The sequence below is a fragment of the Coturnix japonica genome, chromosome 7 (assembly GCF_001577835.2).
Source record: "Coturnix japonica isolate 7356 chromosome 7, Coturnix japonica 2.1, whole genome shotgun sequence".
Classification (NCBI taxonomy): Eukaryota; Metazoa; Chordata; class Aves; order Galliformes; family Phasianidae; genus Coturnix; species Coturnix japonica.
Window position 1 is genome coordinate 16,419,539 of NC_029522.1, and position 15,960 is coordinate 16,435,498.

The 15,960-nt window shown below is 36.4% G+C and overlaps 1 protein-coding gene across 1 annotated transcript in view; it reads left to right on the top strand.

Annotated features, from left to right (window-relative positions):
* MYO3B (myosin IIIB) overlaps window positions 1-15,960 on the top strand; it is a 173,496-nt gene that overhangs the window by 35,230 nt on the left and 122,306 nt on the right. The window contains exon 10 of the mRNA XM_032445800.1: window positions 4,534-4,679. Coding sequence (XP_032301691.1) covers window positions 4,534-4,679 — 146 coding nt within the window. The remainder of the gene's footprint in view (window positions 1-4,533; window positions 4,680-15,960) is intronic.

Genomic DNA, 15,960 nt, shown 5'->3' on the forward strand with positions numbered 1-15,960 from the left:
TACAGAACCAATATCAGACATGAATTTGCTTGTCTTGTGTGAATGTGTGTGTATACATAAATACACATGTTATATACACTAAATACATACGCATTAGCTTTTCTTCTGGATAATTCAGTATCTTCAGTGGGGTTTTTTTTGTATTTTTGTTGTTTTCTTATATGCATAAGATTTCTATAAATATTTAATTTTAAATTTACCATCTATATAAATTAAGTTGGATTACATAGTGTCAGGTGGAGCTTAGAGTTAGTTGATTCATTTCCACTTGTATAGTTAGCAGTTTTGTTCTCCTTGCAGCAAGGGTAAGAATTTTGTTCCATGTTTATTTGCAGTGCTCTGCTTTCAGTATTGCACTCACACACCTCATAAGCTGCTTAGTTAGCTAAGGCAGTTGAGTAAAGCACTGCCTTTCCTCAGAAGCATCAGCATTCTAACTACAGACTTGTTTCTGCTGATGGGTCACAACCAGTTCTAATAGCGTAGTGATTGTCTCCAGGTAGCAGATCTGTACTGTTATTATCAGTCTGTTGTACTGTGTGTGTTTGCAGCTGTGTTTCATGCATGCATTGTCTGTACAGAGACAAAATGGAAGTTCACTTCTAATAATTCCAGGTAAGCTTCAAAAGCTTTGATGTATTTTGCTTCTCTTAAATGTATGTAGGTCTTACTTTCTGATCATAAGCAGTACATCCAGTGTGCAAATAACAGCAAGTGCTCTGTATTATGTTTTCCTTTTTTTTTTTTTTTTATTTTTATATCCGCCTGTCATCTACTTATGCATTTGCTGGAGTTCAGAGAAATCTTTGCATTGATTTTAAAATGAGTAGAGTTATCCTTGAGTACAAAATCTTTTTGTCAGTGAACCATTTTGTGTTCTTCTGTGAAGTGTTATGTTTCTGTAAAAGTTATAAATTGCCCAGAGTGCCTAATCCCTGGCTTCTCTAAATGCCCTCCAGTTAGTGCAACTGATTTATGTGCTGTTTTTGCCAGACCGGTGCATTGCTCCCACCTCACCCCTGTCCCACTGTGACCCTCTACACAAATGGTATTGACGAGTACCATAATGTTGCCTGTGCCTCTGTGTGACGATAGGGTGTTTTTCATCCTAATGCAGTATAACTGGGTGGGAAACTGTGATGAAATTACAACTGGTACAAAAGGTCTGTCTCCTTAGCAACCTGGGCTGCTGTGTGCACGTAAACAGTCTATGCTGAAGTGAAAGACTCAGGGCTTGTTCCTATGACGTTCACAGCCAAATCTCAAGATTAACTACATCTTCCCAAAACATCAGGGGGTGAAAGCTGCCTCTTCTATTTGACCAGTATGTGGGGATTTTACTGGATACAGAACAGGTACAGATGTGATGATATCTTTGAATAAGGTTGAGAAAGAAGTAGCACGTTCTTCAGCTTCAGATAATTTCATCTGGGCTCTCTGCCTTCAGGTTCCACTGTGCAGAGCAGGAATCAGTGGAGATTTAGAAGTTGGGAGGCAGATTTAGATTTTTGGATAGAGCAGATATTCCCAAAAAATAAGCATTTCTGAGTTCTCTGTAGAGACAGGAACATAAGAAAGGATGAATGTATAGGTTTTTTTATCTGGCTTTCGGAGATTTTTGCTCTGTAGGGAGTTCCAGTGGCTTTGAGGTGGAAACAGAACTGGGGCACTCCCAAAGACTAAGCTTGTAAACTATGACTGAGAGATCTATTTCTTTAAATTTTGAGGCAGAGTTGTCTGCTACCCAATGTATAAAGCACATTGTCTATATATACACCAAGAATAAATTTGTAGTCAGACTCTTGCTTTGAAAATTAAAGTTAGTGCTATTTACTGATGCTTCCATTAGTAGTGCATAGGATGGTAAGATCCTAATGAGTTCCACTGAAATTTTAGTCTTGTTACAAACCAAAGTGGTCACTACACTCATGTACATTTAACATACTCAGTATCAGAAAAGCAGCTCATTTTCTGCATTTTCTGTGAAGCTGATCTCACTACAGTCAAACTATTTAAAATATACTTGGTAAATAAGGTCAATTTTTGAATTTTTGGAAACAAAAAGAATGCAGATTAAGGGGAATACCTTTCTAAAAGAATCACTTCAGGCTCTGATGTTGGAATGGAGAACAAACTGAGTGTTTAATTCCTCTGGGTAAGAGTGCCAGTCTTTTAACTCCATGTACTGTATTTACCGCATTTGTAGCAATTAGTGGTGGAACACAGGGCATCTGGAGACGCTTTATTCGTACCTTTCTTTTTGCTTAGTAGGTAATATATTGTAAAACTGAGGGAAGCTCAACAGCTTTTTTTGTTTGTTTGTTTTTTAACCAACAGCGCTGGTATATCTTCCCTTTACCAGCAAGTTTTGCCATTGGCCTGTAGTTAGATGCTATTTAGATGCGCTTGTAAAGTAACAAGTAATGGTGTCTTTGAATGTGGAAGCCTCAGCTGTGCTTTTGGTTTTGCTGCTGATGTGTGACCTTGAACAGGTGCTTCTTCACTTGAAAATGAAAGTCTTTTCATCTGCTTCATTAAGTTGGAGAACAAATAGCCAAATATTTGCATAAAACCCAACACAACAGTGAGAACCTGGGAACATTTGCCATAGTCAATGTTAGGAGATGGGCTTTAGGCAGCCTTTCAACCAAGCAGATAAATATTTTTCTTATTTAAAGGAGGAAGGAGACCACAGTGTGTTGTATTACTCAACTACAGATAAGCTGCTTCTAGCTTCCTCTGAGTCATGGCCTTGGAAGCTGACTTGCATGTTTGTTTGTTTGTTTTTAATTGAAAAGTTGTCTATGAGTACACAGACATTTTAGAAACTATATAAAGAAACAAACATAATAAAGAAAAACCAGTGTCCTTTCAACTTCGGGGGAAATTCCAGCTGATGTCAAGTGTGGCCTTAGAACAAATCATCTGGAGCTGGTTCTTTGTACTGACTTACATGCCTTTAGAATGAATTTCATTTCTTTCTTTCTTTCTCTTTAAGATTCAGTATAATGAAATGAAATTATCTTATAGGCTTCTGAAATAAGAGTGATGATTTAAAGCTGTATGAGTTGCATAGTATCTGTCTACTGCACCTTTTTCAAGAGATGAGGAATCTCTGGAATGAGACCAAGGTTATAATGAATTCTTTAAAGATCTAAGAAATATGTTAAAGTTTTCACTGGAGATGTTCCCTTGGGGAAAAAAAGGGAACAAACTAGTGATCAACCACCTTTGAAAATCATATACATTTCTGCAGTATTTTAGATAGTGTGTGTAACATCTCTATTTTCTGGTGGGGTCATGAATTCCAGAGTAAGAGATGGATGGTAAGATGGAAGAGATGGTCATATGGGCCTGTTGAATAGAACAAGGAGTGTGCCTGTGAGGTGAGATTCTGGAGGAAAAAAAGTATATGAGATGTTGAGCTGAAATCAGGATCTTCTGTGGAAAAGATTTCCTTACACCAGGCTGCGAATGGCTGCCTGCCAGCAGCTTCCTGGGATGCTGACTTGGTTGGTACTTCCACAAAGCAGTGCCCTAAACTGAAACTTGGTAGTAAAACTGGAAGTATTACTTGGAAGTAATAAATAATCTCACACAGCAGCAGCAACCCTGGGAAATGCTTTCAGAAGCTTCTGGTTGAGTACAAATTAGTAACAATAATTAGAACTTGAAGAAAAATCACAGAAGTAGATATTAACAGTATGCAGGGATCTGCAGTTGGTGTAACTGCTGAGATTTAAGGATTCAAACTTAAGCCAGAATAAAAAGCCAGTGAACTGACATTTTTGCTGTTGCAAAGATGAATATAAATTTAAACAGAAGTCTGAATCTCATGCTCAAATGACTGTCATGTTTCTAGCTGGTATCTAAAAGTTAGCTTTTGATTAGAATGCAAATAATGAGTTAACTGGAACTGTGCACCAAGTTTATGATTCAAAACTCTGCTGATGTTTAAGGGAAGATTCCTGTTAACTTGTCTTAGTCAGGGTACATGATATCTTAACTAAGAGTTTTAAAAAAATTATTGTTACTTGAATCTAGTAGAAATAAACTAAAATTAAAAAAATACATACTTATTTTAAAAAGCAGAAATGAATGTGGGAATGTTCTTATCTAAAAAGTATCTGCAAATCAGTCTTTCCTCATGAATAGTCATAGAATTTAATTTAATAAGAATAACATCAATTAGATTCTGTGCCTTCCTTTGCAATGGTTGTTGCAGGAAGTGTGTTCAAGAGCAGGATTTAATAAAGTGACATTCTTTGCATGGGTATATGAAGCATCCCGTAGAACTTAATTAAAAACAACAACAAAAAACATTGTATTTAAAGGAAAAAAACCCAACAATTAAGAGAAGTTCTAATTTACTGATAAATTTTGTGGGGTATTTACCAACTGAGTTATGTACCAAAGGGTGTAAATTTGAGAGCTAATTAGGATTTTAGGCATGGATCAAAAAAATTATTCTGTGGCACACTAGGATGGCCTGAATTGTGCATTATGTTAATGCATTGTTTTGTTTTCTGATAGGTCATTGCTTGTGAACAGCAATATGACTACTCATATGATGCTCGATGTGACGTATGGTCTTTGGGAATAACAGCTATTGAACTCGGGGATGGAGACCCTCCTTTATTTGACATGCATCCGGTGAAAACTCTGTTTAAAATTCCAAGGTATGACACTAGATGTCTCTCTTCACTCGCTAGTTTGTTCTGAAGCACTAGTCAAACGTGAAAGAGGTATTAGGTAAGCGTTTTTTGTTGAAATCCTAAGAATTTATTGCAGCAAGACACGCCAAAAATGTTGTAATGTGTAATGATACACAATTGCATATTTATCTTATTCTTCAATGAAAGATCATATAAAATATCTAGATACCTCCATTCAAATGTTTTGGTTTTTTATAGCTACCATATATGAAAACCCTTTGTTTCAAAAAACAAGGAAGAAGCCAATGTTTGAAACTGTTAATTAACAATTTTCAGTGTTACTCTTGTAGAGTCTTAGGCTGCTGTGGGAAAAAAAATACACAATTTTGATGGTTTAATCAAACATTAGCAGTTATTTAGCTTTTCATCTACTTGAAGATGTTAAGATATGTGAAGTTCTGGATTGACATGTGGAAATGAAAAGGAAGTAGATATTACTTCCACTTAACTGTGGAATTAACTGTGTTAATTCACGCTCACTATTTCTGGTTTTGTTTGCATTTCATTGATGCTTTCTGAATATGTTAAGATGAGATTGACAGTGTAAAATAGGGTTTAACAGCAGAATAGTTGTAATAATAATGGAAATATATCCAGTACTTGTACGGCATTGATTATGGAATTGCATATATTTGTTTTTTCAACATTTGAGTCATAAAAAAGGAATTGCCACTGGCCAATAACAGTTTAAAACCTTCAGATATATGAGAGTTTGACCTTTTCTTATCTGCTCAGTTATCATAGGCTTTTACAATTTCTTCTGATTGCAATTTGCATTTCTGATTAAGTCTATTTATATGCAGATGCAGTTTTGCTAGGTTCTGCATCATATAGTTATCTCCTTCTCCCCAGCCCAGACAGGAATTGCCACCTCTCTTCAGAATTATTCATACCGAAGCAGCAGTTCATCTGGTTGCCTTTGCACAAGTGTAAAACAGATCCTGGCAATTAGGGATGGAAGAAGGGCTTCATCATATTGAAGCAGTATCTATAAATTTTATCAGTGCTCAAAACATTTAAGAGGACGGAAGTCACATTGGCAGTGTACAGTAACAGCAAGAAATAGGATGATACAAAGAATAAGTCATGTGGAGGCTTTATTTTCTATATATAGCTTTTCTCTTTCTGTATTTGCTGTTGCATCTCTGTACGACATAATCATTTTATCTCAGTTTTGCTATTTTGGTGAAATAAATAATGGGTACATTTACTAAATAAAGGGAGCTGGGATTGTTCAGCCTGGAAAAGAGAAGGCTCAGGGGAGACCTTATTGCTCTCTATGACTTCCTGAAGGGAGGTTGTAGAGGGCTGGGGGTTGGCCTCTTCTCTTGTGTAATCAGTGATAGAACTAGAGGGAATGGTTTCAAGCTGCGCCAGTGGAGATTCATACTGGACATTAGGAAATATTACTTTTTGGAAAGGGTGGTCAGGAATTTGGAATTCACTGCCCAGGGAAGTGGTGGAGTCACCAACCATGGGGGTGTTCAAGAAACGTTTGGATGTTGTGTTGAGGGATATGATTTAGCTGGGAAATATTAGTGATGGTTGGACTGGATGATCTTCTAGGTCTTTTCCAACCTTGATAATTCTGTGGTTCTGTGATTTTTGTGAAAAGGGGGTTTCACCATGCTTTGTGTTTTACGAGCTATTGCTATACTTTACTATTGGTAACTATGTATATGTTCTAGTTAAGATAACACTGTGGTAAGTGGTACATGGCATAAGGTCCTAGAGTATGGGAAACAGAGGTTCTTTCCTGGTAGCTGTATGAGTAAATACAACCAAAAGATATTTTCTTCTCTCACTGTGATTTGATAGCTTAGAAGGTAATTTATTACATCGCACCTAAACTGTCAAAATTGTTCAATCCAAAATCCTCTAAGCTTGGGGATCTGGCATCTTTTCCTTTTCCGCTTTCATAGTGTCTGAAGCTGTACATGCAAATGTTATGTTATTGATCATTTCAGTCAGTATCCCAGAGTGGGTTTCTCATCTGCTATAACAAACAGCAGCAAGAAAGTCTACAGTTTAGGTCTATCTTATTTGAAGAATTCCCTCCTTTTTATTTGTGTGTGCTACTCTCCAGCTCTATTTGGTAAACTGGCAGCTTTAAAATAGGAAGGGGTAGTCTGATTCCTATTTACTCTCTCCACATGACTTAGTGCTGTTGTAAGATCCAAACAAAAGAGAAGGAACCTTGATATTTTTTGTTTATTTTGCCAACTATAAGTCCTTGTCTCTCAGCTTCTTGCCCAAGATCTTTTCTGCATCATAATTTTGATCTGAGGTGCTCAGCCCTAGTTTTTGGCTCAGTGACACTGCAGTTAGACTCTGGACTCAGTGAGTTTAAGTGAGGCAAACAGTTGTTGAACCTTCAGAGGCATTTGTGCTGTGCCTAGGATATCTTCTGGCTTAAAATTGCTCTGCTGCAATCAACCAGCTTATATTAAGGGGGAAGAGTTGCAGAATGTACGTACAACCTGAACAGACTTTGTCTGAGTGTTAGTAACTAGTAGTCCCTGCCTCCTCATGGTCTGGAGGGCATCTGTCAGAACTCACACTACAATAAGCCTGAGCTTATTGTACCTCCAGCGAAGGTTTAAATCAGGCCATAAGTCTGCATATCTACAGAGATGGGGGAAGGGCTGGCTCATGTGATTACCAGAAGTTCATGAACAGTGATAACCCTGCTCTCAAGTGAATTATGGAGCTTACCTCACCTCTTGGATACAGTGGGAATGGAGAACTGGTTCAGTTTGGCTTTGCATTCATTTCTTGTGTATTTTAAACTGGAACTACTATCTGTGTGCAGTTTGAAGTGGGTAACAAAAGTGCCCTGATGACATAAGAGTACTGAACATTATCCTAGATGAGACACACATACACTGTTTCTTATGTCTAGAACTCTGTCTTGCAACTACCAGAAACTTATTTGAGCAGAGCAATAAAAAAGTTTCATTAAGTCTTTCATAAGAAAATATTAGAGATTTAATTTATCAAAATAATAATAATAATAATTTGCACTTCAGAGAGGTTAACATTCAGAGTTTACTCTGTATCTCTGTTCAGGCATGAGACACAGGTTTCTTCACTGTGCTCCACTTCACCAAATATCTGATTATTACTTCAGTGTAGGAGATGCTGAATGAAGAGCAGCTCTGAAAATACTGCATTTTATTTTTTAAGATATGAAGTTTTAATGTTGTACGCTGAGCTGTTGTCTGGGTACTTACACATTTTCCTATTTCTCGTTCCTACAAAGACCACAATGCCTGAAAAAAATATCTGATAGCAAGGAAATGAAAATTTAACATCAGTTATATCTTAAGTGAGAAATTTCATTAGAGACTAGTCTTTTGGACCTAAATTTTGTTTGCATAAATGTGAATTTGAAAGAAAAAGGTATACTTATTGACTGATGTAAACTTTAGAAATTTACAATTTTAGATACATTTCTCATTCATTCTATTATACGAATGTGCATTGCTTTAGGAGCAGTTGTGACACCACATGCATGAGACTTATTCTTAAAACTGCTGATAAGGAAACATTATAGCAAATGTTAATGTTCTGTTTTGCAGTGATACACATATTATCCCTCATCAAAATGAATTCTTGGATCTAAATCATAAATCTCCTGAAAAGGGACCTCCAGTGCCTACAGATAAGAGATAAATCATACTGAGAAGACACTGAACCATGAAACAATTCTGTTAACATGTCATCTGTCTAGAAATATATTCTCAAATCTCCAACAGAAGGGTCTAAATTATGAAGGGAAGGTGGCTGAGCAAAGTTAGTAATTTGGGATTTGACACTTTTAGCCTATTCCATCTGCTGCCATTACTTAGGTGTGTCTGTTTTGGCAAAATATTACAGAGTCCGTCAAATATCACTAGGCCCCGGCTTTTTAAAGTAAAATAGACCCATAAATATTTCAAATCATGCTATCTTGTGAGAAGTATTACATCATACCAATACTATCACATAAGGTAGAAGCAATTTGAAATTTTCCAAAGAAAAATAATGGACATGAAATGTAATGTGGCAAAGAGGAAATACACTGTACTCTGGAAAGGGTGGTTATATATACCAGTGCAAAATGAGGATTTTGGACCATTTTGCAAATATTCTATATTTTGGGTAATATAACTGGATAATATCAGAAAATATTTGTGTCAGGGTTGAATTGAGTGATGAGTGGCTGGTAGTAGTGTTATCTTCATTATATTATCTATGCCTAAAAAGCAGAGAGAGTTGTTTTTGTCCAAGATTTTATCAAACTTATAGATAAATATTCCTTCAAGTCTAGCAATAGGTCTAAAAAAATTCACTTAACAGACATCAGAGCAAAGTGAGGTCTGTTCCCCATTACCTTGTATCATCTTAATATTTTTGAAAAGGTAGTAAAATATAATAAATATTTTCTGTGTACTACATGAGATAGTGGAAAATCAGCTCCAGAATTAAACTAGCTTTATGCAGTTTCCCTCCTCTATTTCTGAAGCTATTTATTTAACACACAAACAGTAATGTAGTTGTTTGTGTCATCTCACTGATTGTCTTTCTATTCCTATTCATAAATTGTATACAAATGGAACTTGATTTTGCAGATGCTTTTTTTTTGTTCAGATGTATTGTAGCTACTGTGATTTAATGTAGCAGGTGGCTGACCACTGCACAGTCATTTACTCGCTTCTCTCCCTCCTACTGGGATGGGAGGAGAGAATCAAAATGAAAAAATACTGAGTAGAATTTGTGTGTTGAGATAAAGCTATTTACTAAGATGGAGAAAAGGAAAGGGAGAATAATTATGATGAATATATACAACAAGTGATGCACGAGCACTTGCTCAGCACCTGTTGACTGATGCCCTGCTACCCTGCCAAGCAGCAGGAGAGAGAGAGAGAGAGAGAGAGATGAACTCTCATCTCCTTCAAAACTCTCCTGCCACATGTTGTCATATTGTATGAAGTAGCCCTTTGGCCAACTGAAGTCAGCTGTCCCGATTCTGTCCCCTCCCAGCCCTTCATTACTATTAGCTGAGTAAAGGGAATGTCCTTAGCTCCATACAACACTGCTTAGCAACAGCTATAAACATTGGTGTGTTATCAACGTTATTTTTTTTCTTACAACCAAAACACAGTGTCAAAGAAGACACTTAAGAAAACAATCCCCTCCCAGCTGAAACTGAGGTGATAATTCTTGCTCTGTGGCTTGTTGAATAGTTTGTGTTGTAAGCATTCACTGTTTCAGCTGTTAGAGAGGACTTGGCCTGCATATTAGTTGATGTTTTGTGACTGGTAAAGAGGTTCTCCTCTGACTGTCTTTCTGGTGAATACAGGCAATTACAAGTAGAAGGGTGTTGTCTTTATATTCTTCAGCGCTCATTTAGAACGAGCCATTTCAGCAAATGTTCCTGCTGTTGTATTTGTTCCTAGAACATTCATGGGAATTACAGAAGAACTAAATCATATGTACTGTTTCATTGAGAAATGCAAATGAACAATCATGAAAATAAACATGCTCAGCCCTCAGCTGTTTTTTGAGCAAACAAGAGAAAAATCACCTCTGGTATTCTGTTCTATTCTCAGTGCTGCACTCTAACCCTCCCAGAGCTGTAGGTAGAAGCTGAAAAGCCTAGCAGATGTTTTTAGTGACTCCATATGCTGTTCATTTCATGCATTAAATGCACATAAACTGCTTTAGTCAACCAGTTTCTAAGGTAAATTACTACTTTTCAAAATCCATTGCATAAGTAATAGCAGACGGCTAAGATATAGTAAGTGCCATTTTGTTTTGCTCTAGTGGAAAATTTCATGCTGACAAGGTCAAGCCCTGCAGTCTGAGTGCAGTCAAGTGATGAAAGGCACATCCAGCACAAGGAGAGGTGGTAGATGGCCATCACCTAACTGTTGTCTCATTTAGGAGAAGTGAGAATATCAAATGTGGCTTACTTGGATTTATGAGGTAGAACTAGTTACAAAACTTTGCTTCAATTGCATAAATAAAAAATACATTGTTTTTCACATGTTTTTAAAACTTCTCTTAATTCCTTGAGAATTTATATGGACAAACATAGTATGTACGTAGCAGATAGCAGCGCTGCATATGGTATTTCTGGGGAAGTAATACTGTGAAGACAAGATATTACTCCAACATACAATGATTACTGATTTTAAGGATGTTCTTGCTATGGTGCATGGCAAACTAGAGGTTGTAACAAAGGAAGTCTGGCCTGGATGAAGTATTTATTTATTTATTTTTAGTCCAGTGAAATACTTGTGCTCTGCATTTAAAATGAGTTTGAAGACAGTGAGGAAATCAGTCAGTTATGAATAGTTAACAGCCAATTTTCCACTATTCAGCCAAGAGAACAGCTTCCTTCCAGGTAGATAATTCACATGTAACATTGCTTTGTAGTAAAACATTTACTGTTCAGTTATTTTTATATGATTGATTAATATACTTTGTTATGGAAATAAATTCTTAGGCTAAAAATAGAGATAATATAGGACTCATTGCTCAGTAAAGAACAAAGTAGCTTCAATTTTGACATATAAATCTGCATCATTACTAGAGGTTGCTGAGATGCTGCTGATGCCTTATTAGATAAGGTTTAGATAGATTACCTGCAGCACTAAACAGTTTACTGAGAACAGAAAATGGGCTTTCAATTCAGGCTAGAAATGAAACATCACAATTATGTGAGATGTTCTGTAACCTTGGAAACAATTGAGAGCAGTGACATCAGCAACAATTATGTGCAATTTTTGTCTTTAGTTTATCTCCAAGGTAACCAGAGCAGATTTCCCTGCTTGAAATTTTAAGAACGTCTTCTCTCAGTATTAAGTGAGCATGCATGAAGCAGACTCTTTAGAGTCCGTTGAGTCTGTTAAAATTGCATTACGTTCCCCTTTCAAAATGGCCATCAGGATTTAAATAGTGTAAACTCAAATCATTGCCTTCCACCCCATCTCCTTTGAAACAGCTGCAAATGAAGCCTTTATTAGTGTGTTAAATTCTCTGAATAATAGAAAGAAGGATAACATTGAATTCCTGCTGCTGAGAACAAATACCAAGTGTTGCGACTTGTACACAGAGCCTACAGATTGCCTTACATTGTTTTGAGGGGTCATATTCATCCACAGTTGAGAACAGATGATGTTCTGACACAAAACTTCCTCTAGGTAGGTTTGCATTACAACCTAGGTTCACAAGACGCTTGTAGTCATTGCTGCTTGTTGAACAGCCTAGCATGACTTTCAGTTTCATGCTTACTTCAGAGAGGATGTTTTTTTCTGCACTGCACCTTGCAGAATATAACATTAGAATTAAAATGTTGTGGTATAGAGAGTTACTGTACCAATTATAATTATGGTAAGATGGGGAAGCAAGTTTGGAGCCATAATGCTAATGATGTTCAGGCAACATCTCATCCTTATGCCATTCAGTTTTAGAGAGAAGCATTTTAATAGTAAGAATTGGTAATCTTAATCAGTCATTCATGGAGGCAAAAGGATAAACTGCGAAGAGGTTGCCTTTCAGGTTTTAGTTTAATACTGGAGCAGAATCAAAGATTAAATCCACATCAAACAGCAGTTTAGGAGTATATGCGTAGACTTGTCTATTTTACCTGTAATGTTTCATAGAATCACAGAATGGTTTGTGTTTGTGTCCTCCAGACCAGGTTGCTCAGTGCCCCATCCAGCCTTGCCTTGAGTGCTTCCTGGGAGGGGGCATCCACAGCCCCATTGGGTAACCTGTTCCAGTGTTTCACCATCCTCACAGTAAAGCGTTTCTTCCTGATATCTTGTCTAAATCTACCCAGTTCTAGTTCAAAACTGTTTCCTCCCTGGTTTTCCTTCACTTACTGAAAGGCTACTCTCTTCTCCAGGCTGAAGAGCCCCAGCTTTCTAAGACTGTCCTCAAAGTAGAGGTGCTTCAGTCTTCTCATCACCTTTTGGCCCTCCTCTGGACCTGCTCCAACAACTCCATGTCTTTATTGTTTTGGGGGCTCCAAAATTGGTTGTAGTACTCCAGGTGGAGTCACACAAGAGCAGAGTAGTGTTGCAAAATCAACTCCTAGACCTACTGGCCAGAGTTCTCTTGATGCAGCCCAGAAGTCTGGGCTGCAAGCGCGCTTTGCTGGTTCACACTGAATCTTTCATCAATCAACAAATCCCAAATACAAATACTTCTCAGGGCTGCTCTCAAGCCATTCTCCACCCAATGTGTGTCTCTATTTCCTTGTTTTAATGTTTATTTTTTTTATAAATGTTTTTATACACGTTTATTCTTTCTTTGCTGTGCACAAAGCTTGTTTTCTCGTGAGTTATTTTGTATTCAGCTTATGATTTTGAAATGCCATCAGTATACAGGCAATATGCTATACTTGTGACTTAGAGATACCAGCTAGAACTTATTGTTTCAAGGAAGGTAATACAATTCTGTTAGTGTTTTGAGTGCAATCCTGAAGAAGTGGAACTACATTTCAGACCATTAGCCAATGGTTAATGTTGGAATTTGTTAGCTGACATTGTTTATAATGATTAAAAATATTGAATTAGATTTTTGCTTGAAAAAAGATAATCTTTCACATACTTTAGTATTACAGAGAGAATAAGACACCTCACACGTTTCACAGTACCACAGCCTTTCATAGGATATAATTGAAAAACAGATGCCTTCCTCAGAAATAGAATATTGATGTTCATATTTGTAAAGGAATTAATTCATTAATGATAGAAGGAAAAGAAAATGGAAGCCAAACTTTTTAGATGCTAGTGAGAGTCTAACATGGTTGTAATTATCTTTAGGACTGTAACAAATGTGTAATTGTTGTTTTATTTTTGTAGTAAATATTTTCCAGAAACATGCAATAACAAATAATCTCACTGTCTGCAGACATATTTGGTGAAAATGAGCTGTGCCTTGAAAGGTATTGATTTGCTTGTTACAGTTTTCAGTTTGATTAATGTTAAAATTCCAAGGAGTATATTTAATCATTAGTCATGATTAGTACGGTAATAAGGCATTAAGCATACCTACACATTTACTATTAACAATTAATGTCTTTTATTTCTTTCCTATCACAGGTGAAATCATAAGTTAGAACTCATAAAAATTTTAAGGAAATATTTATTGAAGTAGACACTGGTTATAAATCTTGATAACTGGTATTTAGATAGTTAATAATGATTTCTGTGGATTTATTTTATGCTAATGAAAGGCCATTCAGATTATAGTTGTGTTGCAGCTTTTTCTTCTAGGAGCTGCAAGCGTTCAGCACAGTTGTGAGGCTTAGAATAACTCCAAGGTGAGACTTCAAGTATTGCATTCTGAGCAGAGGGACCACATTCTACATATAAACTGATATGTAGTCAGGCTAAATGACTGTTGAATGCTGGCTTTACAAAGGTCAAAGTAGTATTGTGCTTTTTTTTTAAAAAAAAACCAAAAACAAAACAAAACAAACCGGCAGAAAAAGGAGAAAAATAAAAATGGAAAGAGGTGGTAAATAATGGCATAGTGAGTTAGTTTGTTTGCCTGGTCCTGTGATATCAACAGTAATTACATGGATATAATTGGTTGACAGTAAATTCCCAGTGTGAATATACCCAACTGCAAAAGACTTGGGCAACCTCATCTGAAATCGTTGCTGCATTTGCTTTAAGTAGTGGATTGGACTAGAGACCTCATTACGTCCTTTCTGACTGACATTAGTCTGTGTTGTGTTAGAAAGATTTACTTCATATATAGGGAGAAATCTGAGAGTAGTATAATTCCTTTATTTGTTAGGCCTGAATGAGACCAACGTTGGACCAATTTTTCTGGTGTTGTTAATTACCCTTCAAAAATAATATTAAGGACATGATGAAAAAAAAAGACTCTCTGAGAAGAAAGGTTGGCACAAATGATCAAAACCAAGTGAAATTTTCAGGAAAGTTGGGATTATTCTTGATGAGAATTCTTATATTTGTAATATTGAAAGAATGTATATAGCTATATTGGAAAAAAAATTATAACAAATCTAAGGGAATGTCAAAGGCAACTTGAACATAGCTCTTGTTTTCTCTAGGGTAGAGATATTTAAATTTGTTATTTTAACGTACTTAGCAAATGATTGATGAGATCCAATGACTGAAAGCTATGTTTAGAAAGATTTAAATGGAAAATGTAGCAGTTTATTTATGGTAGTATTTAGTAAGGGTGAAGATTCTGATGAACAAACCGACTTCTTGTGTTCATAAAACTGAGGTGAAACATGTTTGCTCACAAAATACTCTTCTTCAGTCACACTATTGGATTTGATGCATAAAATATTACATGTACCACTTGATATAAATTAAGTTACACACGGTGATACTGATCTAGTTTGACCTTGGAACCTAAAGTCAGTGTAAGTATAGCTGGGAGTGCAGATAATGTATGTAGGAGAGAACTAATAACCTTAGCTAGGCTGTTAGGCAAAAACTCCAATACCATCTTAAACATTTCTTGAAGGGAGGACACGGTGCAGTCTTCTCTAGCATAATTGGAGGTATTATCTTAGATAGTAGCTGGAAAATCAGGAAATTGGGTGTATGGCATAGGGGAGAAATAAAACATATCTGTGGGAGAACTTGTTTGGAAGTGACGCTTGTGCATTTGGAAGGGCAGAGCTTATATCTTAAATATATTTTTCCTCTGGGAAAACCTTGCTTTAGTTGTCTTGAGGGGGGCAGGAACAACTTTCCTCTTGAGAAAGCTGATTCCTGTGCTTTGGCATCCAGTAGTGCAGTCTCTGAGACTGTTAGGTAAAAATAGTTGTAACATCTTATATCTTTCTACCTGTCTGACTAAAGTTGTTTGACTTCATGTGGTTTAATTTTGTTAAATTAGTCAAAATGCATTATCTAGGTTTCTTCATTCACAGTTTAGATTATATCAGATTCCCTTTTATCAGGCTATTCACATAATAGACAAAGTGCTGGGTGAGGATGTTCTGAATTACAAGAAGGTAGCTTCATTGTGCAAGCTGATGAACCATGATCTGTTTCTAGCATGCAAATGTGTCAGACTTACAGGCAGCTTGAAGTGTCTATGGAAACAAAAAGAACACAAACCACCCTACACTGGGAGAGAAACAGAGGTCTTACTTGATGCAAGTGTAATTTTCTTCTATGTTTAACCATTCTAGATATTTTAAAATGTAGTGCTGATGTCGTGTTAACGCATATATAATTAACTTTTAGTTTCTCAT